We start from the raw sequence: 24954 nt of genomic DNA on the forward strand, positions 1-24954 counted from the left end.
TGACGAAAAGTACCTTGAAATTGAGCTCAAAGTAGCAGAAATGTTAGATTTTTGCCGATGTTCAATGAACTTTGTGCAAGTCAAGTTGGTTAATTTTATTAAGTGTATTCTAACCTAACCACTGTAATCCGGCAAATTCAGTAATCCGGCATACTACAGGTCCCAATGATGCCGGATTTGTCATGGAGGACCTGTATTCAGCATATTTTCAAGACCAGATGAAAGTTCGGTAGAATTTTTCAGACTAACCCTGAAGATAACCCTGTATTATACATACGTATTTGCACTAATTAGTGATTTATCTAATCCAGCTTTATTTCTACAGTTATTGAACATGTTGGTCACTGATAACAATAAGAGTGAAAGAAGTTTTAAACAGTTTTAGCAGAGGTTCAGTAAACATCTTCACTGATGCTCTGCCATGACAAGCCAAGTGGCCAAACATGTCACACATTCTTTAGGGTTTAAATCACTAATAAAATAAGGCAATATCAGTTATTTCTATTATAAAATAAGGGAAAACATGGGCAACTTTCAACATAGCAATAGTATTAAGGTAAGGAAGTACAGATCTGCTACTTCCCTGATGATTCTGGCTTCATTTCAACCATTATGTGGTCTAGAAGACTAATTATTTTCTCCTCACTAAACAGCAGTACCAGCCCCCCCCCCCCCCTACCCAATGCATAGATCAGCATCTTCCATTTAAGACTTGAAATGGTTGAAATCTCGAAGGAAAATATTTAGCTCAAGATTTTCAATGCTTTCAAGTCATCTAGCTACCTGTTCCATGAATTCCTCTGTAGTTGGTGGCAGTGGTTCACATACAGAGCAACTGCCAGATTCTTCTCGTTTAACCCTTTGAGGGTTTTCGTCGTACTAGTACGTCTTACGCGTAGGGGTTTTTGACGTACTAGTACTCATAAATTCTAGCGACCTCAAATCTAGTGGGAGAAAGCTGGTAGGCCTTCATATGAAAGAATGGGTCTATGTGGTCAGTGTGCACAGTCTAAAAAAAATCCTGCAGCACACAGTGCATAATGAGAAAAAAAAAAACTTTTTCCATTTTTTTTTAATAAATCAGCGACTTTGCAGTGTATTTTCGTATGGTATTTATTGTTGTATTCTAGTTTTCTTGGTCTCATTTTATAGAATGGAAGACATATTACTGAAATTGAGATGATTTTGACTGGTTTTACAATGAAAGGTGCCTTGAAATTGAGCTCAAAGTAGCAGAAATGTTCGATTTTTACCAAACTTCAAAAGTAAACAAATCGTGCCAAGCGTGCAATACACGTCAACTGGTGAGTCTAATATTCTTTCACAAGTGCACCAATAATATTTATACCATTTTTTACACTAATGCAGTAGTCTGCATAACAGTAAATCTTATATTTTTTGTGAGAATAAAAATTCAAAGTGGAAAGCAAAAGAATATAAGAGGGGCCTTGAGACGTGACTAATGACTAGAGGAAATGTCATTTTAGTGCCAGGAATGTCTTTCTTGTTTATTCTGGACCCTATTCCGAAATTGGCATCTTTTGAAATTTGTGTGAAATTGGCAAAATTGCTAAATTCTGACCACTGTACTGGATAGTTGAATTTATAAATGGGTGGTTTCTTGCACCCATTCGATAGAAAAAATAGAGTTCTAGCGAAATATTCATGTTTTTTGTCGACTAGTACAGTGAAATTGGCCGAAAATGGGGCTCAAAGTGGGCAAAATCGCCGATCCGTAAACATCGCCGAGACCACTAACTTTGCGAGAGCATAATTCCGTAAGTTTTCTATCAAATTTCAAACTTTTGGTGTCGTTATGATCGGGAAAAGATTCTCTATCTTTTCATAAGAGAAAATAATTTTTTTTTTTTTTTAAATTTGGCCGACCCTGAGAACGAGTTTCGGAGAGGGCCTGTCGACCCTCAAAGGGTTAATACCTAGTACAGTGAACCCTCAGTTTTCGGCCGTAATCCATTCCAGAAGGCCGGCCTAAAACCGAAATGGCCAATAACCGAAATAATTATTCCCCTAAGAATGAATGTAAATACAATTAATCCGTTCCAGACACCCAAAAATATAAAAAAAAAAAATTAAGAGGTTAATTATAGTTTTACATACACAAAACAATGAGAACTAAATAAAATACATGAAAAATTAAATCAGTATTACATACCTGTATTAAAGACTGTTGTTGGCTAATGGAAGATAGGGAGGAGCAGAGAGGGAGAAGTGTTTATTGTTTGGAAGGGGAATCCCCCTCCATAAGGACTTCAGATATCAAAGCCCTATCTGGGGTTACCTCTCTTCCTTGTCTTTTAATGCCACTAGGAACAGCTTTAGTCACTGGACCCCTGTCACACAAAATATCTGTCCAGTGCTCTGTTTCTGGCATCTCTAAGATTTCCCTGAAGTGGGACAAGGTTCTGTCATTGAACCTGTTGCAGATATAACTTGTTTCAGCTTGGTCAAGGTGATATATCCCAGCAAAAGCTTGCACACTAGTCCACATTGCACAAATCTCCTTAATCTCTGAAGAAGGCACCTCATTCACTCTCTCTTCCTCCTCTTCTGGAGCAAGTTCCTGAGCTATGGTCTGTCACTCTTCCAGATAAAGCTCTTGCAGCTCTTCAGTGGTTAGCTCTTCCCTGTGATCCACCACCAACTCTTCCACATCTTCACCACTAACCTCCAACCCCATGGACTTGCCCAGAGATACAATGGATTCCACAACAGGCATAGGGTCCTCAGGGTCAGCCCCAAACCCTTCAGAATTCCTCTCTTGGACACATTTTGACTACCCAGCCTTACCTATAAAGTTTATGCAATGGAGGATACTGAAGTGATTCCTCCAGAACTCAGGTCACTTCAAAGCACCTTTGAAACACTACTTTGGTGTATAGTTTTTTAAAGTTAGAAATGACCTACTGGTCCATGGGCTGGATGAGTGGTGGTGGTGTTAGGAGGCAAGAACTTTACTGTGATGAAATGGAAATCCACACACAATAGGTCTACCAAGTTTGGAGGATGAACAGGAGCATTGTCCAGTACCAGGAGGCACTTGAGTGGCAATTTATGTTCCAGGAGGCATTGTTTAACACTTGGGCCAAACACATCATTCACCCACTCTTTGAAAATTTACCTTGTGACCCATGCAATATTGTTAGCCCTCCACACCACACACAATTTACTCTTGAATTATTTTTTTTTTTTAACACTGGGATTTTCAGTGATACACCAGTACAGGCTTCACTTTGAAATCCCCAGTAGCATTAGCACAGAACAAAAGAGTAAGTCTGTCTTTCATAGGCTTGTGTCCAGGCAGAACTTTTTCCTCCTGCATAATGTAGGTCCTCTTTGGCATTTTCTTCCAAAACAGGCCTGTTTTGTGACATCTGAACACTTGTTGAGGGAGGAATCCTTTAGCCTCTACGCACTCCTTGAAATCTTGCACAAATTTTTCAGCTGCACATTTATTAGAACTTGCAGCCTCTCCATGCCTTACCACACTGTATGCCACTATGCTTATTAAATCTCTCAAACCAGCATTTGCTGGCCCTAAATTCACTAACAGCAGCAATTGTTCCAGGTATTTTATTTACAAGATCCGCATACAACTGCTATGCCTTCTCAAAATCAATGACTCCACAACACTACCTCCCACTAATTGTTTTTCCCTGATCCACAACAATAATAACTTTTCCATTTCTTCCATTACTGGTGACCTTTATTTCGTTATCACATACATGTATACTCCTTTCTCAACATCAGCTTCCTTGATTTGTTCTTTCTCTGCCAGGATGGGAGTGATGGTAGATTTGTTTTCCCCATACATCCTGGCAAGTTCCAACACACTCAAACCACTCAAATTTTTCAATCACTTCTCTCTTAAATTCCATAGTGTTTCTTTACCACAGGAACTTTACTAGGAACTTTCTTTGGGGCCATGCTTACTTATATAGTAGTTGCACTTAATAAATAAAGAAAAAAACTGATTTATAGCGAAATGTTTGGATGAACGAGCAGACGCTTCCTCACTCGGCCAGCTGCACAGTTACACTGATTCAGGAATGCGCAAGCATCGCCGGCCAATAAGCGTCCTATACAGCCGATGAGAGAAATAATGGCTGATAAATAACAAAAAGGCACAACACCATGACTGGAACAAAACACAAGTAACTCGCATATAGAAGAGAGGAGCTTACGACGACGTTTCAGTCAGACTTGGACCATTTACAAAGCCACACTAACGAAAAGAAGAGCAGGATGGGTATATATAGGCAGGTGGTGGTGGTAATAGCAGTACTAGTAGTAGCAGTACTAGTACTAGCAGTACTAGTAGTTTTTTTTTTTTTTCAACAAGTCGGCCGTCTCCCACCGAGGCATGGTGACCCAAAAAAGAAAGAAAATCCCCAAAAAGAAAATACTTTCATCATCATTCAACACTTTCACCACACTCGCACATTATCACTGTTTTTGCAGAGGTGCTCAGAATACAACAGTTTAGAAGCATACACATATATCTCAGTAGTAGTAACCAGTTACCAGTAACCAGTGTACCAGTAGATGACTCACTACCAACTGTCTCTGCCTGAGTCACTGTCTGTATTCATATTGTGCTGACCACAGCAGTATTCAAAGACCCCCTCACATATGGGTACTGTGGGCGGCCAGTCAGTTATACGAGAGTGAGCAAGGAGATAGGCAGGCTGTTTGGGCGCTCCCCACATTATCTGTAATTATACGTACTACCAGCCTACGTGAGTATTACTTTACCCTATCCACGTGTTCGAACTCCCACATGATAAATGGTGGCACCGGTGTGGAGCGTGGATTTAAGTTTTTACGGGTAATTCAAGACGTTAGAAGACTGTTTGTGAGTAGCCGGCGGGTCAAAGGTGAACCGTCTCACCCACCAGCTACTCGCTCCCCTCACAACCTCACAACCTCCAGCCTGCAAGCCTGTTGCAGCCGTTTTTTCAAGCTTCCTGGCTTAGTTCGTGTGCTAATTGCTTCAATCTCCGAGGGGTTGACCCGGATTTTGCAATTAAGCCAGTCAGTAAGCCAGACTGTGGAAGTGAATGCCAGTTAGCCTATCATCCAGCCTGTCTCCTGTCATCCACCTGCTCCTCCGTGCTGTGTGCATCGTTACACGTCTTCCAGTCAGCCATTCTCGTGGGTTAAGCCAGTCGGCCAACCCAGCTTCTAACCCAGCTGAGAGAGAGAAGTAAGCCACACAGTAAGAAGTAAGCCAAGTTCCTCTGAAGTATTGTCTGTATCTCTTTGTGCTCCCAGTTGGATGCTAAGCGTGGTTTTCACCATGTTTCCCTGAATCCCTTCACTAAATATTACCCTGCTCACACTCCAACAGATCGTCAGGTCCCAAGTACCATTCGTCTCCATTCACTCCTATCTAACACGCTCACGCACGCTTGCTGGAAGTCCAAGCCCTTTGCCCACAAAACCTTTACCCACCTCTCTCCAACCCTTTCGAGGACGACCCCTACCCCGCCTTCCTTCCCCTATAGATTTATATGCTTTCCATGTCATCTACTTTGATCCATTCTCTCTAAATGACCAAACCACCTCAACAACCCCTCTTCTGCCCTCTGACTAATACTTTTATTAACTCCACACCTTTTCCTAATTTCCACACACCGAATTTTCTGCATAATATTTACACCACACATTGCCCTTAAACAGGACATCTCCACTGCCTCCAACCGTCTCCTCGCTGCTGCATTTACCACCCAAGCTTCACACCCATATAAGAGTGTTGGTACTACTATACTTTCATACATTCCCTTCTTTGCCTCCATAGATAACGTTTTTTGACTCCACATATACCTCAACGCACCACTCACCTTTTTTCCCCTCATCAATTCTATGATTAACCTCATCCTTCATAAATCCATCCGCCGACACGTCAACTCCCAAGTACTATTTTACTCCACATAATCCTTGAATTAATACATTTATAGTCCCTCTTTTCCTGCCATAACTTACCCTTCAACATTATTGCTACTCCTTTAGCTCTGACTATTTGTAACCCCTGACCTAATCCCATTTATTCCTCTCCACTGAAACTCTCCCATCCCCTTCAGCTTAGTTTCACTTAAAGCCAGAACATCCAGCTTCTTCTCATTCATAACATCCACAATCATCTCTTTCGTATCATTTGCACAACATCCACGCACATTCAGACTTCCCACTTTGACAATTTTCTTCTTATTCTTTTTAGTAATTACAGGAAAAGGGGTTACTAGCCCATTGTTCCCGGCATTTTTAGTTGACTTTTACAACACGCATGGCTTACGGAGGAAAGATTCTTATTCCACTTCCCCATGGAGAGAGAGAGAGATAGATAGATAGATAGATATGCATGCTTACCTAATCACCTAGGTGCAGTTGTCTCCCTTGAGACAACTGGGAAGCTACACACTGCACAGCGCCTCTACCACTTCAAACATTTTTGGAAATATTCTTTCCTAGTGGCATATAACAATGCCTGCAATTTTGATCAAATCTCCTCCACACTGTTAAATCACTGCCCTTTGAATACCATTTCTATTTTTGGTAAGAAAAGTCACAAGGAAGTGGAGAAGCTAGATCTAGGAAGCAGGAAGGGTGGGGATGACTGCCATGTTTATGGCCTAAACACTCAACAATGTGCCACGTGAACAGGGGCATTGTTATGGTAAATAAACCAATCAATGAAGGCCCACAATGCTAGATGTTTCCTTCTCGCATCTTTCCTTAACCCTTTCAGGGTCCAGAAGCCAAATTTCAAAGTGCGCACCAGGGTCCAAGAATTTAAAAAAAAAAAAAAAAAAAAATCTTATTTTTTCTTATGAAATGGTAGAGAATCTTTTTCTGAAGGTAATAAAACAAAAAATACAAAATTTGATGGAAAAATTTACGAAATTATGCTCTCGCGAATTTTGTTGTGTCAGCGGTATTTACGAATCGGCGATTTTGCCGACTTTGACTCCCACTTTAGGCCAATTACATTATTCCAGTCAACCAAATTCTTAGCTATTTCACTAGTATTACTTCTATTCTATCGATTGAGCACAATAAATTGCCCAGTCAACTGTTTCAACTACAAAATAAAGTGATCGGAAATTGGTAATTTGGCCAATTTAACCCTTTGACTGTTTCCGACGTATAAATACGTCTTACGAGCCAATGTTTCTGACGTATTTATACGCACAAATTCTAGCGGCTTCAAATCGCGCGCCAAAGGCCTGGTAGGCCTACACGGGAGAGAATGGGTCTCAGTGGTCGGTGTGCACCCTGTGAAAAAAATCTGGGACCTAGCGGTGCATTGTGGGAACGCCATGTTGTCAGTCCATTTTCACCATGCCTCTCGGTAAGAAGTTCCTCACTCCTCGGCGGATTGGAGGTCTTTTGTTCCCAAGTGATAGCTCTAACAGCGATGAAAATGTCAGTGACAGTGAATTCAAGGGTTTTCAAGTGAGTGTTACCGAAAAAAGTGCCCAGGATAACGTAAATAGTGACGAAAACCCAGATGACCCACAACCTTCGACCTCTGGTGCTGTGCCGGCTTGTTCACATTCACCTTCGCCTGTACCAGGACGAAAGAGGAAACTATTTGGTCGTGTACAACACCCTGATGATAGCAGTGATAGTGATAGTGATAGTGATTTCAAGGTCATTGAAAGCAGTTCTAGTGACAGTGAGAGTGAATATTCCCCAGTGAAGCGCCAGTATGTACGACGTAGCATGCGGTCTGGTAGTGTTTCATATGTTGTTCCAAGGGAAAGGAGAAACTCTGGGAGCACATCCCGTGGCCCAACACCACGACCTGATAGTGAAGATGACGATATTGTAACGATGGGTATGAATGGTGACAGTGAGGGAGGAGGCAGTGGTGGTGATAGTGAGGGTGGCACGGCCCATGTGGCACCATCACCGGGCCACGCTACTAGCCACGCGGCTGACTCAGCAGAACAACCAGCCTCACCCTACCCCACACTGCCACAACCTGCACCACCACAACCTGCACAGCCACAACCACGGTACAATATCCAGACCCCACCAGCAGACCGCATCTGGGATTGGCAGGACGGTGACGAGTTTGTTCCCAGTCCCCATGACTTTGATGAAACACAAAGTGGAATAAAGCCATCTTGTCCACTTGGGAACAATGCCAGTGAACTGGACTGCTTTGAGTTATTCTTCGATGAACCCCTGATGGACATCATTGTCAGGGAAACCAACACATACTGTGAATACACCATGGCAAATACAATTCTCTCACCAAAATCACGGCTACACAAGTGGAAGGAGACAACTGTGGCAGAGATGTACCTGTTTTTTGCCACAATAATGCTTATGCCACATGTGTATAAGCACACTGTCACCACATACTGGACAACAGATCGCCTGATTTCAACTCCAGGTTTTAGTGACATTATAGGTGTCAATCGTTTCCTGATACTGTTGCGTATGTTACACTTTTCAGACAAAACCAGGCCTGACAGAAGCGACAGGTTATATAAGATAAGAAATGTGTTTATGTACCTGAAACAAAAGTGCTGCATGTATTTTTATCCCTTCAGGAAGCTTGTTATTGATGAGTCCTTGATTTTATTCAAAGGAAGACTCTCATTCAAGCAATATATACCAAGCAAGAGGAAACGCTTTGGTATAAAGCTATTTGTACTGTGTGATTGCAGAAGTGGTCTTGTTTTAGATATTATTGTGTACACTGGCAGTAATACTTTGAGAGATACCATGAAGTTATTGGGTATCTCTGGTGATGTGGTTCGAACAACGATGGAACCATATCTTGGTAAGGGGCATATGTTATTTACTGATAACTGGTACACAAGCCCCTTACTCAGTGATTTCTTGCGAGTGAACTTGACAGACGTGTGTGGCACAGTGCGTGGTAATCGCAAACATATGCCAAGGTTCGACGCTGGCACTCGCAGAGGTGAGGTGCAAGCCTTTGCTGCCAATGACATCATGGCATTTCGGTGGCATGACAAACGTGATGTCACATTGTTGACATCAGTTCACACAAACGAAATGGTACCCAGTGGCAGGGACAACAGAGAGACCAATGAACCCATTCTAAAGCCTGCAGCTGTCATGGACTACAACCTCAATATGCGCTTAGTGGACAAATGTGACATGCAGATTGGGTTTGCAGACTGTGTACGCAAGAGTTATAAGTGGTATATCAAACTTTTTTTCCATCTTGTTGATATCTCTATGCTAAATGCTTATAACATATACAAGTTGAAGACCAACAAAACACCAAAATATGGTGAATTTTGCCTGTCAGTAATCAGACAAATAATTGCAAAGTACAAAGGAGCAACTCCTGCAATAGACCAGCGCCCACAGACGTCATCTCGTTTGAGGCCTGGTGATCACTACCCCATACAACTGCCTCCTACTACTGCCAAGAAAAATGCTCAGAAGAGGTGTTATGTATGTATGCATACCACAAAACGCCCACAAACACGCAGAGACACTCGTTTTATGTGTGAGGAGTGTGAAGTGCCCCTCTGCATATACCCATGTTTCAAAGAGTTCCACAAGCTGCAGCAGTTCTAGGAACGTGCTTAGTGACTGTACATATGTATATATATTATGGAACAATAGTAATAAACATTGTTTTGTATTGTTTGTTTGTGTAAACAAAGTGTATACACAAACTAATAGTGATAAAGTTTGTTCTGTTATTGTGTTGTAAATAATGAGTGTATATTTGAACAATGCACCTTACATTGGTCTCACAGGCCACATAAGTTACCTGGAAAAGAAAAATATTGAAAAATGCAAGAAACCTTTGAATTAGAGTAAATAAAAGAATACCGGGTGGGCGGCAGTCGCCGCTGTTGCCATACGCACGTCGATTTCTGCAAACTTTGCGGCTCTATATCTCGGTAAGTACTGATGGCAAAAATTTTTTTTTAGGCTTAAAACACTAGTAAAAATATTCCTAACATTTTCATAAGAAAAAATAATTTTTTTTTTTTTCGAATATTTGGCGACATAGAATGACAGTTTCAGAGAGGGCCCTGAAACAGTCAAAGGGTTAACACAGTTCAAAATATTCCAATTTCAAAATAGGGTCCAGAATAAACAATGCAGACATTCCTGGCACTAAACTAACATTTCCTCTGTTTATCAGTTACGTTTTGAGGCTTTACAAATTAATTCCATTTTGATTTTTTATTCACAATGAATTTTTATTCAAACCAAAAATTTTATAGAAGATTTACTGTTATGCAATATTGTAATAATTGTATAAATATCATCACCACATATGTGAATGTATATTAGACCCACCAGCTGGCGTGTATTAGACATATGAGGTCGTTTGTTCACTCTTGAACATCAAAAATTTAACATTTCCGCTACCTTGAGCTCAGTTTCAAGCCATTTCCAGTGCTAAAACCAATCAAAATCATCTCTATTTCTGTAATATATCTTCCATTCTATCAAATGAGACCAAGAAATCGCAAATACAACTATAAAAAACATACGAAAAAACACTGCAAATTCGCTGTTTTAATAAAAAATCACGGTCTCAGTTTTTCTCTCGTTATACACTGTGTGCTGCAGGATTTGTTTTATGTAGTGCACACATACCACATAGATGTATTCTCTCATATCTAGGCCCAAATTTACCACTCACAGCTTATTAGTGAGCTGAGCTCATGGCGTAGATCTACGGTTAGGACCCTGAACGTAAAGCCGTAGATGTATGGCACAGACCCTGAAAGAGTTAAATATCTCAGAACCTCGATATAAAAAGTGATGAAAGTCAGATTGAAGAACCTCCTCATCTTGCACTGCATAGGGCAGGATTTTTTTTATACTATGCACACTCACCGCACAGACCCATTCTCTAATATCTAGGACAATATTTACTGCTTACAGCACATCTGAGTGTGCCGAGCTCATGATGTAAAACTACCTGAGGGAGCCTGACCTTATTGGTGCAGTTGGTGCAGTTCTACATGATAGCCACTGAAAAAGTTAATACTAAGTATTCCAGTATATATAAAACACACGTGGGATGCGTCCTAAACGAATCACGCAAGGCAAGTGTTTTATTGTGAGCCGAGGCAAAATTTTTGCGTTCAAATGCTTCGTATGGTGGATTTAACGTAATGCGATGCGTTCGTAAGGCGGGGGTCCATTGTATAGGTATCCGACTAAAACTTGAGTATCAATCGTGGCAAAGATTTTGGTACCATCCCATCACTACCATCATATTTCACTGCCTTTGTCTTTTCTGTGGCATTTGTGTTTATATGAACTATCTTTGCTCTGAATAAATTTTTTGTGTACCAGTATTTTGCATCACTGCCTCACCAGTGCTAATAATCTGCACGTTTCTATACTTTCACTTGCTATGTAATGTCTTTACTTCCCTTTCTCACTTTACAGACATTTGGTGGGAATGTTGCTGTTTGGGGGAGTCATGTGAACTGTGATCTCAACATGCTTCTGGCAAGACGGTAATTGAATGAGCAATGGTTAACGTTTTTCTTTAGGTCACCCTACCTCTATGGGAGATAGCTGGTTTGCTAAAAAAAATTGATAAATTAGACACATGTGCAACTCTTGGGTATCTTTATTGAGGAAACGTTTCGCCACACAGTGGCTTCATCAGTCCATACGTAGGAGAAACTTGAAGAACAGGAGGAGAATGAGGTAATCAGTCCCTCAACCTTGAGTCGATGTGTTCAGTCCATCAATCTTGAATAGAATACGGCATATCAGTGGAGAAGCAGCTTATAAACCGTATGGTTGCCTAATTCTTGGGCACGACCTACTTCCACATTGAACAAATGTGACACGACCTATGACTGCTGCACCTCTCCTGCCAAACGGTTTATAAGCTGCTTCTCCACTGATATGCCATATTCTATTCAAGATTGATGGACTGAACACATCGACTCAAGGTTGAGGGACTGATTACCTCATTCTCCTCCTGTTCAAGTTTCTCCTACGTATGGACTGATGAAGCCACTGTGTGGCGAAACGTTTCCTCAATAAAGATACCCAAGAGTTGCACATGTGTCTAATTTATCAACATGTCGGTTCTCTGAACCATTCATCTAAAAAAAATTATTCAATATATTATACTTTCCCAAAATTCTTTACTTAACCTACAAACCCATTGCTAGTATTTATACTTGCACAAGCTACGTGAAACTGGTCTTTGCATATCACACATCATTGCATATTTAATTTTTTTTATGCCAGTTTTATTCATGGTTAATATCCTGACAGCTATTTAGGCTTAGTGCATCTTAAAAAAAAATTTCCTAATAAACTTTCACTGTCTTATCAGCTCATAAGTGGATTTTGCATAAATGTTTTTATACAAGAAAGCCCTTTTACACAGTTTTACAAGGTAAAGTTTATACCTGGAGTTTACCTGGAGAGAGTTCCGGGGGTCAACGCCCCCGCGGCCCGGTCTGTGACCAGGCCTCCTATAGGGTACACAGTCTAAATAGCTGTCAGAATATCAACCATGAATAGAACCTGCACAAAAAAATTTAAACATACCATAATTTCAAGTAGTCTATTCTGGAAAAAACATCACTTCTAGCAATGGGTTTGTAGGTAGGTAAAGAACATTGGGAAGGTATAACATCCATGTTGGTAGTCTTATACCAGTTAGTCTTAGTGATTATACGTACTTTAATTTGATTAACCATTATGACTGCCCATCAATAATCAAATACAATTAAAAATGGTGCACTAAAATGACAATTACTCCCTATTATAATCTCAACAACTCACCTGGCTTTATATCTCTGTGAATGAAGTTCTTGTTATGTATAAACTCTATGCGACCAATCATCTGGTCTGCAAGCATGAGAACGGTTTTCATAGTGAAGCGACGACTGCAGAAGTTGAAGAGATCTTCTAAGGAAGGCCCCAGTAAATCCATTACCAAAATGTTGTACTGCTGTTCTTGACCAAACCATCTACAAAAACAATATGCCAGTGGTTAAACAATTTGTATATGAAGTGTGCCTCATGATTAGCAGACATAAGAGCCTTTGCCACTCCTTGCACTTTTGACCCTCAGGTTTAGGAAGTTGCAGAAAATAAACAAACAAGATTAATACATGGGGACCAAGAATTCATACTTCACAATGGCTAAAATTTAGTAAAAATTCATAAAATTACCAATACAGTGGAGCCTCCACTAACGAGTTTAATCCGTCCCGTGACCTTGCTCGCATCTGCATTTGCTCGTTTGCAGAGTCAATTTTCCTTATTTAAATTAACTGAAATCCAATTAATTTGTTCCAGTGGAATTCCAGGCACCATAAAATACTTCAATTATTTCCCTAATATCAACTACAGCTTATTTATCCATCACAATTCATCTGACATAATAAACAATACAAATAACAGAAACCCGATATATACTCTAGAATGAATAAAATATGCCATTATATATGTGGCGGCATCAGTGGCCGACGAGAGTGTCTGGAGACAGGACAAAATACTCCCTGAATATTTCACTATCAACTCTTGGGTTTATTTATCACAATTCATCTATTATGACATAATAAACAATATAAATGAAATAGAAACCTGATATATACTCTAGAATGAATAAAATGTGCTATTATGTGACAGGTGGAGAGGGCCATAACCGCTCCAGCATTGTTGTGGTAAACACTGCCATCTAGTGACAGCCTTTTGAAGCCATCTATTATTATAATTATATAGTACGTTATTATACATGTATTATACGTATATTATTATTATTAATAACAAAAAACTGCACAATACCGTGACTGGAACAATACACAGATAACCCGCACATAGAAGAGAGGAGCTTACGACTACGTTTTGGTCCGACTTGGACCATTTACAAAGTCACACATTTACAAAGTCACAATGTGACTTTGTAAATGGTCAAAGTCGGACCGAAACGACGTCGTAAGCTCCTCTCTTCTATGTGCGGGTTATTTGTGTATTATTATATTATACTATTATTATATGCAGTATTATTATCGTTATTACAATATAAATACTAGGTGTAATTTGGAATTTGCAGTTTAAAAACTGTAGTGTAAAGCACCCTTCTGGCAAGACAGTGATGGAGTGAATGGTGAAAGTTTCTTTTTCAGGCCACCCTGCCTTGGTGGGAATCGAAAAATTTGGAATTTTTATTCACACAAAAAATAGAAGATTTACTGTTATGCAGACTACTGCATTAGTGTAGAAATGGTATAAATAATATCAGTGTACTTGTGAAAGAATATTAGACTCACCAGTTGATGTGTATTGGACACATGGCATGATTTGTTTGCTTTTGAATTTTGGCAAAAATCAAACATTTCTGCTTCTTTGAGTTCAATTTCAAGGTACTTTTCATTGTGAAACCAATCAAAATCACCTCAATTTCTGTAATATGTCTTCCATTCTATAAAATGAGACCAGGAAAACTAGAATACAACCATAAATACCATACAAAAATACAGTGCAAAGTCGCTGTTTTAAACCAAAAACACGGTCAAAGTTTTTTTTCCTCTCATTATGCACTGTGCTGCAGGATTTTTTTTTATACTGCGCACAACGACCACACAGACCCATTCTTTCATATGTAGGCCTATCAGCTTTCTCTTAATAGATTTGAAGGCACTAGAATTTAGGCATACTAGTATGTCAATAACCCTGGTGCGTAAGCCGTACTAGTACGTGGGAAACCCTGAAAGGGTTAACATCGGCAAAAATAGAACATTTCTGCTACTTTGAGCTCATTTTCACGGTACTTCTCGTCATGAAACCACTCAAACTCATATCTATTTCTGTAACAAATCTTCCATGCTATCAAATAAGACTAAAAAAAAACGAGGATAAAACCATGAAAACCATACGAAAATACCGCTAAGGGGCAGCTAATTACCAAGAAGTAAACTCCATTATTTATGGTCCGATTTCTTTCATTTTTGGTGTACGTTAAGAAACATCTTTCCATCGTACATTGCCCAAGTTTCAACAAGATAGCCTAACAAACAAATGAGATCCAATTCCCTAGATCAAGAGCAAGAGCCCTTCACAAGCGCCAAGGAACCTCCTTTAAGGCCTGCTCGCTCATGGAAATTTCGCTCTCACATGGAGGCAAAAGATTGACTGCTCGTATTTGGAAGAGCGAGCACATGGATGCGCTCGCAAGTGGAGGTTCCACTGTATATGTTGAATTATTTAAAGTATACCTTCGATATAACTTTGATTAGTTCCAAGAGATTTTCTACTCCTGGAGCCTGGCCACAGGCCAAGCTTGGTGCATGCCTGGTCAACCAGGCTGTTGCTGCTGGTGGTCCACCAACCCACATATCCATCACAGCTTGGTTGATATCGCACAAAAGTGAGAAATAAACTAAATATAAATAAACTGCATCAGGGTAATTGAGAGTTACTGCTGTCACCAATTATACAATTACATTAATCTTAAATTGCAAACCCAACAAAATATTTAAAGAATTTACAAAACTATCAAATGACAAGAGAACTTTAGATTTCCAAAACTATAACATGATTAAAGCAATCAGTATGGAATAAATGAGCATGAGAAAACGTTAGGCTGGCTAGTAACTTGATGGGTGATCACATGGATGCAGCTCGACCCATTGCTAAGAGATAGCCAGTGTTTTTCTGTTCTAAATATGGTACAATATACCCATCTGATGAACAAGACATGTAACCCACTTTGAAGTCTTTATTGGTGGAACATTTCTCTTACACAGCAAGCTTTGTCAGTCAAATGCAGACATAACTTTTATACCTGGAGACTATCCATCCTGCATGATAGATAATACAGTGGACCCCCGGTTAACGATTTTAATCCGTGCAAGAGGGCTCATCGTTATGCGAAATAATCGTTATGCGAATGAATTTTCCCCATAAGAAATAATGGAAATAAAATTAATCCGTGCAAGACGCCCAAAAGTATGAAAAAAATTTTTTTTTACCACATGAAATGTTAATTTTAATACACACAAACTGAAAAAGGCATGCACAATTACATGACACTTACTTTTATTGAAGATCTGGTGATGATTGATGGGATGGGAGGAGGGGAGAGCATTATCTTCTTACTGTTTAGAAGGGGAATCCCCTTCCATTAGGACTTGAGGTAGCAAGTCCTTTTCTGGGGTTACTTCCCTTCTTCTTTTAATGCCACTAGGACCAGCTTGAGAGTCACTGGACCTCTGTCGCACAACAAATCTGTCCATAGAGCTCTGTACCTCCCGTTCCTTCAAGACTTTCCTAAAATGGGCCATAACATTGTCATTGAAATAGTCACAAGCACGGCTTGCAACAGCTGTGTCAGGGTGATTTTCATCTATAAAGGTTTGCAGTTCAACCCACTCTGCACACATTTCCTTAATCTTTGAAGTAGGCACAATGGATTCCACAACTGGCATAGGCTTCTCAGGGTTAGCCCCAAACCCTTCAAAATCTTTCTTAATTTCCATACTAATTCTCACCCTTTTTACCACAGGGTTGGCACTAGAAGCTTTCTTGGGGCCCATGGTCACTTATTTTCCAGAAACAGCACCGAAAATACTGTAATAATACGAAATATTCCGAGTGTATGCTTGGATGTTACCGCGGAGGCTGGCTGGTAAACAATGGGACGGAGCGGCACATGTGAGGCTGGCTGAGGGCACATTGGACGCGTCTCGGACGAAAATCGGTATGCGGGTTTTTAATCGGTATGCGCGGCAAAAATTTTGCGATAAAAGTAATCGTTATGCGGAAAAATCGCTATGCGATGCCATCGTTATGCGGGGGTCCACTGTATAATCAAAGCACTAAACCTGAAAAGGTCCCTATGTGATGGCATATGACAAGGAACCATAACTAGCTTTTGTTCAAACTAATTATCATACAGAATAGGGTAGCAGCACACTTGTGTATCCAATTTAGTTAAGAAAATACAGTGGTACCCCTAGTTTCGAACTTATTTCATTCCAGAATGCTGTTAGAGTGCCAATACCGAATGAATCTGTTCCCATAAGGAATAATGTAAATTAGATTAGTCCATTTCAGACTACGAAAAATACACTTACAAACACACTTACAGAAATACACTTACATAATTGTTCAAGTTGGGAGCAGTTCAAAACTCTGGGTACCACTGTATTGAACAAATACTGCAGTACCGAAACAGTTGGTAAACACTTGTTTTTGCCTAATTTTAAAACCTTATACAATTTAAGACACACATCAAATTCACACAAAATTAAGCTGGCAATATGAATCCTCAACCCTCACTTCATGCAATGCAACTGCTGTTAATATTATATCTTAATAGCTCCTGAGGCCATTGCTCCTATGGCCTGTTCACATACAAAACCACCTAAATTGAACAAGAACAAAATTTCTTAAAAGGATAAAAACTATTAAAAAGTACAGGAATGTAGTATGTAATGAATGCAAGTGCAAGTTTGCAATACTTAACCCTTTGAGGGTCCGTCCCCCAATTCTATGGCTTTGAAGCCAGGGTCCAAGCTGTAGCACTACAACATAAGCTCAGCTTACTCAGATAAGCTGCGAGTAGTAAACTTGGGCCTCAATAAGAGAGAATACATCAATGTGGTAAGTGCACAAAATAAAAAAAAAAAAAAACTACAGCAAGCAGTGCATAATGAGGAAAAACAAAAACCATGTTTTTGGATTAAAACAGCAACTTTGTGGTGTATTTTCATATGGTTTCTATGGCTGTATTTGCGGTTTCTTGGTCTCATTTGAAAGACAGAAAGATAATTTTGACTGGTTTTTGTACTGAAAATAGCTTGAAATTGAGCTCAACATAGCGGAAATGTTCAATTTTTGCTGATATTCAAAGGTAAACAAATCACATCACGCATTCAATACATGTAGCTGGTGGGTATAATGAGCATTCACGAATGCACTGACATTAGTATTTATACAATTATTACAATATTGTATAACAGTAAATCTTCTATTTTTTGGTGTGAATATCAAAATGGAATTCATCTGTAAAGCCTACAAAGATAATTAATAAACAGAAGAAATGTTATTTTAGTGCCAGGAATGCCTGCATTATTTATTCCAAACCCTACTTTGAAATTGGAATACTATTCTGAATTGTGTGAAATTGGCCAAATTACCAATTTCCTATCACTTTATTGGGCAGTTGAAATAGTTGACTGGGCAATTTCTTGTACTCAATAGATAAAATGGAGCACAGTAAAATACCCAAGAATTTGGTCTAATGGAACAACGTAATTGGCCGAAAATAGGACTCAAAAGAGCCGATGTGTAAATATTGCCGACAGCAAAATTCGCAAAAGAGTTCTTTTTGTCAATTTTTTTATCAAATTTCGTACTTTTTGTTTTATTACCTTCAGAAAAAGATTTTCTACCATTTCACAATATTTTTTTTTTTTTTTTTTTTTAATTCTTGGACCCTGTGGGGAATTTTAAGATTGGTGGTCTGAAAACATCAGCAGGACTTGCCAGTGTAAAGGTTTAAAAGCTTCTGTTTTGCACTCAAATGACAGAACCTCTCTGGATTGTTGCTGTGCTGTCTACCAACTACCGCATTCATAAAAAAAATTACCTGCCTCTTAACATAATTGTGCCTCGAACACCTTCAATGCCTCTTATGAAGATCTAAGATAGTGATGCCAACGTCACTCACACTGATCCACATTTTAAGCACAGCACCCTCAAATGTACTGCAAATGATAAATTTTGGCCTAGACATGAGAAAATGGGTCTGTGTGGAGTGTGTGCCGTATAAACAAAAATCCTGCCCCCCATACAGTGCATGATGGGGCAAACAAATCTGTTTGCTTTAAAAGAGCAACCTTGGGGAGTTCAAACTGATCTTAGGAAACAACTGTTTCTTAGGATCAATTGATAGAATGGAAGACCTGTAAGTGAAGCAGGTCTCTAATTAGCAGAAATATTCAATTTTTGGCAATTTTGCCTGAGAAGGGTAGGGTCCCTACACCCCATTCCCCTTTCTGGTCTGCTTTATAGATTTTTACTAGGCTTCTTCCAATTACTGGTACAGGTCGGCCATCACTAATCCGGCATCATTGGGACCTGCAGTGTGCCGGATTAGCGAGTTTGACGGATTACAGAGTGGTTAGGTTAGAATACACTTTACCCTTTCAGGGTCCCCAGGCCCTCTCCCAGACTTGTTCTCAGGGTCGCCCAAATTTCAAAAAAAAAAAAATTATTTTTCTTAAAAGATAGAGAATCTTTTTCCGATCATAATGACACCAAAAGTATGAAATTTGATGGAAAACTTACGGAATTATGCTCTCGCGAAGTTAGCAGTCTCGACGATGTTTATGCATCGGCGATTTTGTCCACTTTGAGCCCTATTTTCAGCCAATTCCAGTGTACTAGTCGACAAAAATCCTAACTATTTTGCGACCAGAAAGAGTCATTGGTTCACCCAATGATGTAGAGAGGCAAAAACTAGGCATACTAGAGAATGGAAAAGGTACAGAAGACAAAGAACCCAGGAAAATAAAGATCAGCCGAAGAGAAAGGAACTAATATGCACAGATAAGAGGCTCAGCGATAATACGAAAATGACATAGCATCGAAAGTCAAGTTTGACCCAAAGTTGTTGTATAGCCACATCAGGAGGAAAACAACAGTCAAGGACCAGGTAATCAGACTAGGGAAGGATGATGCCGAGTTCACAAGAAACGACCGAGATGTAAGCGAGGAGCTCACCACGAGATTTAAAGAAGTATTTTCAGTGGAAACCGGTAGGACTCCAGGAAATCAGAACAGGGAGGTACATCAAGTGCTGGATGAAGTGCACATAACAGAGGTGAAGAAGCTGGTATGTGAACTTGATACCTCAAAGACGGTGGGACCAGACATCTCTCCGTGGATCCTTAGAGAGGGAGCAGAGATACTGTGTGCCACGAACAAAGATCTTCAACATATCCACTGAAACTGGGCAACTCCCCGAGGTATGGAATATGGCAAATGTAGTCCCAATTTTTAAAAAAGGAGACAGACACGAGGCGTTAAACTACAGACCTGTGCCACTAACGTGTATAGTAGGCAAAGTCATGGAGATCATCATCAGGAGAGTGGTGGAGCACCTGGAAAGAAACAAGTGTATAATCGACAACCAGCACAGTTTCAGGGAAGGAAAATCCTGTGTCACAAACCTACTGGAGTTTTATAAGGTGACAGAAGACAAAAGAGAGGGGTGGATAGACTGCATTTTCTTGGACTGCAAGAAAGCCTCTAGATGCAGTTCCTCACAAGAGGTTACTGCAAAAGCTAGAGAATCAGGCACACATAACAGGAAAGGCACTGCAATGGATCAGAGAATACCTGACAGGGAGGCAACAACGAGTCATGGTACATGGCGAGGTGTCAGAGTGGGCACCTGTGACAAGTGGGGTTCCACAGGGGTCAGTCCTAGGACCTGTGCTATTTTTGGTACATGTGAATGACATAACAGAAGGGGTAGACTCAGAAGTGTCCTTGTTTGCAGATACGAAGTTAATGAGGAGAATCAAATCGGTCGAGGATCAGACAGGACTACAAAGAGACCTGGACAGGCTACAAGCCAGATCCAGCAACTGGCTCCTTGAATTTTACCCTGCCAAATGTAAAGTCATGAAGATTGGGGAAGCACAAAGACCGCAGACATGGTATAGTCTAGGTGGCTAAAGACTGCAAACCTCACTCAAGGAAAAAGATCTTAGGGCAAGTATAATACCGAGCACATCTCCTGAGGCACACATCAATCAGACAACTGCTGCAGCGTACGAGCGTCTGGAAAACCCAATGATAGCATTCCGATACCTCAGTAAGGAATCTTTCAAGATTCTGCACGCCATTTACGTCGGGCCCATACTGGAGTATGGAGCACCAGTTTGGAATCCACACCTGACCAAGCACGTCAAGAAATTAGAGAAAGTGCAAAGGTTTGAAACAAGATTAGTCCCAGAGCCAAGGGGATTGTCCTACGAAGAAAGGTTAAGGGAAATTGGCCTGACGACACTGAAGGACAGGAGGGTCAGGGGAGACATAACGACATAAAATACTGCGTGGAATAGACAAGGTGGACAAATACAGGATGTTCCAGAGATGGGACACAGTAACAAGGAATCACAATTGGAAGTTGAAGACTCATCTGAGTCAAGGGGATGTTAGGAAGTATTTCTTCAGTCACAGAGTCATCAGGCAGTGGAACAGCCTAGAAAGTGACGTAGTGGAGGCGGGAACCATATATATTTTTAAGACAAAGTTTGAAAAAGCTCGTGGAGCAGGGAGAGAGAGGACCCAGTAGCAATCAGTAAAGAGGCAGGACCAGGAGCTATGACTCAACCCTTGCAATCACAAATAGGCGAGCACACACGCACACACGCGCGCACACACACACACACACACACACACACAAGCATAGCTCTTCTCCTGTATGCACAAATAGGTAACTCCCCCCCAACCTACAACTTTCCAACTATCCAGTAAGATTAATGTGGCATGGTATATTCTCTCCACTGGGCAAAGAAGTCTTCATTGCACTTCATTCTCATTTCTAAATTTACAAATATGCAATTTTTAGAAGAATGAACAACTGTTAGAAATCTAGTTAGTCATTAATAACTATAAATAAACAAGCTACCCTAAGCAATATATATAAATAAACTAAAAGCAGGTATTCACAATTCTCATGGCTTTAAATCAATGAAAGAACATCCAAAATGCAGTAGCTTGAGGATGAAAGCTTTCTGAATTCAGTGAAGAGCAGGGTAATAGCAGCTCAATGAGTGGCCATGATGGAGGCTGAGGCTAACATGTGGGTCAACGGTAGGTAGCACCTGCACTCATTCATTGCTTATGTATACAACAAACCAGTATACCACACATTCACACCCACATACATACAGGCAATCACCATGTTCAAACAGTATGTCATTACAAATAAGTATTTTAAATGTTTTACAAATGTAAAACATTATAAGACCAAGGTAAAAAATAAACAACTTCTGTACTACTGTTTTTTTTAAACAAAACTTATTCAAGCTGAAAACCATGAATGCAACTCATTTGTAAGTAGGTGACCCCCCTCTTCCCCTTGCACATTACATACATAAGGTATGTCCACGGGTACATGTACATTCAGTATACCCACATGTCTAACTTATGAGGTTATAAGATGCCACAACTCTCTGAAGAGGTGTCATGCAGTCTACATCACAATGACCCAAATATAAATAAAAAATAATGAACCTAATGATCAGTGCAAATACTGTTTACATTTCTAAAGTATAATGTAAACATAATGGATTCCTATGTAATAATTTGGATATACTGTAACTGAAAAAATATTTGCCCAAAGAAATGTTTGATTCAATGGATTAAATCTGCTATACTGAGATCTTATTCATTAGTTTGTATCCAGCAAGCTACCCATGCTGTGGAACAAATCTGATGCATCAATATTTTGTTCGTTACCAGTTGTGTCAGGGAGATGCTCCACACAAAGGACCATGTCTTGTGTCGAAGAGGGGGAGGGATGGGGGTAGAAAGGGGAAAAGAGGGGGAGAGAGGAAAAGAGGAGGGGAAAGAGGACAGTAGGAAAGCAGGAAAAAGGTGAGGGGAAGAGGTAAAAGGTTATGGGATTTAGATAGCACTAAATCAAAGGTAACACAGTTGTGGTTTTGATTTTAAGTATGCCGAGTTACAAAATAAGAAAAAATCCTTGAAAAGAGTAATACAGAAAATAATTATTTAAAAAATCAGCAGCCATAAACTTCAAATTTGTGCTGTGGCGTAACTCATGAAGCATACCTTTAATCCTTTCAGGGTCTCCAGGCCCTCTCCGAGACTTGTTCTCAGGGTCACCAATTTTAAAAAAGAAAATTTTTTTTTTTATTAAAAGATGGAGAATCTTTTCCCAATCATAATGACACCAAAAGTATGAAATTTGATGGAAAACTTACGGAATTACGCTCTCGCGAAGTTAGCAGTCTCAACGATGTTTACGCATCGGCGATTTTGCCCAATTTGAGCCCTATTTTCGGCCAATTCCAGTGTACTAGTCAACAAAAATCATAACTATTTTGCTAGAACATTTTTTCTATCGAATAAGTGCAAGAAACCACCCATTTACCGATTTCAACTATCCAATAAAGTTGTCAGAATTTAGCAATTCTGCCAATTTCACACAAATTTCAAAAGATGTCAATTTCCAAAGAGGGTCTAGACTAAACAAGAAAAACATTCCTGGCACTAAAATAACAAGTTCTCTGTTCGTTAGTCACATCCCCAGGCTCCTCTTATATTTCTTTGGCTTTCCACTTTTAATTTTTATTCTTACAAAAAATAGAAGATTTACTGTTATGCAGACTACTGCATTAGTGTAGAAATGGTATAAATAATATCAGCGCACTTGTGAAAGAATATTAGACTCACCAGTTGACATGTATTGGACGCTTGGCATGATTTGTTTACTTTTGAACTTTGGTAAAAATCGAACATTTCTGCTACTTTGAGCTCAATTTCAAGGTACTTTTCATTGTAAAACCAGTCAAAATCATCTCAATTTCTGTAATATGTCTTCCATTCTATAAAATGAGACCAGGAAAACTAGAATACAACAAATACCATAAGAAAATACAGTGCAAAGTCGCCGTTTTAATCCAAAAACACGGTCAAAGTTTTTTTCTCTCATTACGCACTGTGTGCTGCAGGATTTTTTTATACTGCGCACACTGACCACATAGACCCATTCTTTCATATGTAGGCCTGCCAGCTTTCTCTCACTAGATTCGAGGGCACTAGAATTTAGGCATACTAGTACGTCAAAAGCCCTGGTGCGCAAGTCTTACTAGTACGGCCGAAACCCTAAAACAGTTAAAGGGTTTCAAGAGTTTTCTTACTCCCACAGCCTGGCCCTGGGCCAGGTTGTGGGAGTAGGTTGTTGCTACTTGCAGCCAAAATTGTTGCGACAGGCTGACCACCACTAATCCAACATCATCAGGACCTATAGGATGCCGGATTAGTGATTTTGCAGGATTAGAGTGGTCAGGTTAGATTACAGTGTCATTTGTTTAGTATTGAACATGGGCAAAAATTGAACATTCCTGTTGTTAGGTAAGACACATATGCAACAGTTAGGTATCTTTATTTCGAAACGTTTCGCCTACACAGTAGGCTTCTTCAGTCGAGTACAGAAAAGTTGATAGAAGCAGCAGATACTTGAAGACGATGTAATCAGTCCATCACCCTTAAAGTTTTGAGGTGGTCAGTCCCTCAGTCTGGAGAAGAGCATTGTTCCGTTGTCTGAAACAATATGAAGTTGAAGTGACAGAATGGGGCGTTATATAGTGCCAGGAGGTGAGACGTAGGTTGCTTTGGGAGGGCAGGTCCCTCTCAAACCCAGCCGTTCTCACTAGTAGAGGTTTTCGAAGTTGATGGTCTGTACCAAGATACCCTTGTGTTGCAGTGTCTGACAGAATGAACATTAAAATGGTATAAAATACCGACAGATTGTTAGGTAAGACACATATGCAACCTAACTGTTGCATATGTGTCTTACCTAACAATCTCTCGGTATTTTATACCATTTTAATGTTCAACATTCCTGTTACTTTGAGCTCAATTTAAAGCTACTTTCCATCAAGAAAGCAGTCAAAATTGTACAGTAGGGCCCCGCTTTACGGTTTCGCTAATACGGACATTTCAAATTATGACCAAAACTTGCTATACAGCTCCCCCCACCTGACTTTCTAATACGGTCACCGCGCCCCACCCAACTTGTTTACATTCTCCACGAGCTCAGTAAGCACATCTCTCCATTATGTCTGGAAACTCCAAAATTTCAAGTGTTTTCAAAAAGTTATTTCACATTTTATATATACAGTGGACCCCCGCCTTACGATATTAATCCATTCCTGAGAGCTCATC

General features: G+C 39.9%; 1 protein-coding gene across 2 annotated transcripts in view; it reads right to left on the reverse strand.

Annotated features, from left to right (window-relative positions):
* The window catches only part of LOC128687611 (casein kinase I), a 118804-nt gene that overhangs the window by 55025 nt on the left and 38825 nt on the right, over positions 1–24954 (reverse strand). For both annotated transcript variants that reach the window (XM_053775158.2, XM_053775159.2), the window contains exon 3: positions 12799–12986. In XM_053775158.2, the coding sequence (XP_053631133.1) occupies positions 12799–12986 (188 nt within the window). The remainder of the gene's footprint in view (positions 1–12798; positions 12987–24954) is intronic.

Source organism: Cherax quadricarinatus, chromosome 11 (genome assembly GCF_038502225.1).
Source record: "Cherax quadricarinatus isolate ZL_2023a chromosome 11, ASM3850222v1, whole genome shotgun sequence".
NCBI classification, from domain to species: domain Eukaryota; kingdom Metazoa; phylum Arthropoda; class Malacostraca; order Decapoda; family Parastacidae; genus Cherax; species Cherax quadricarinatus.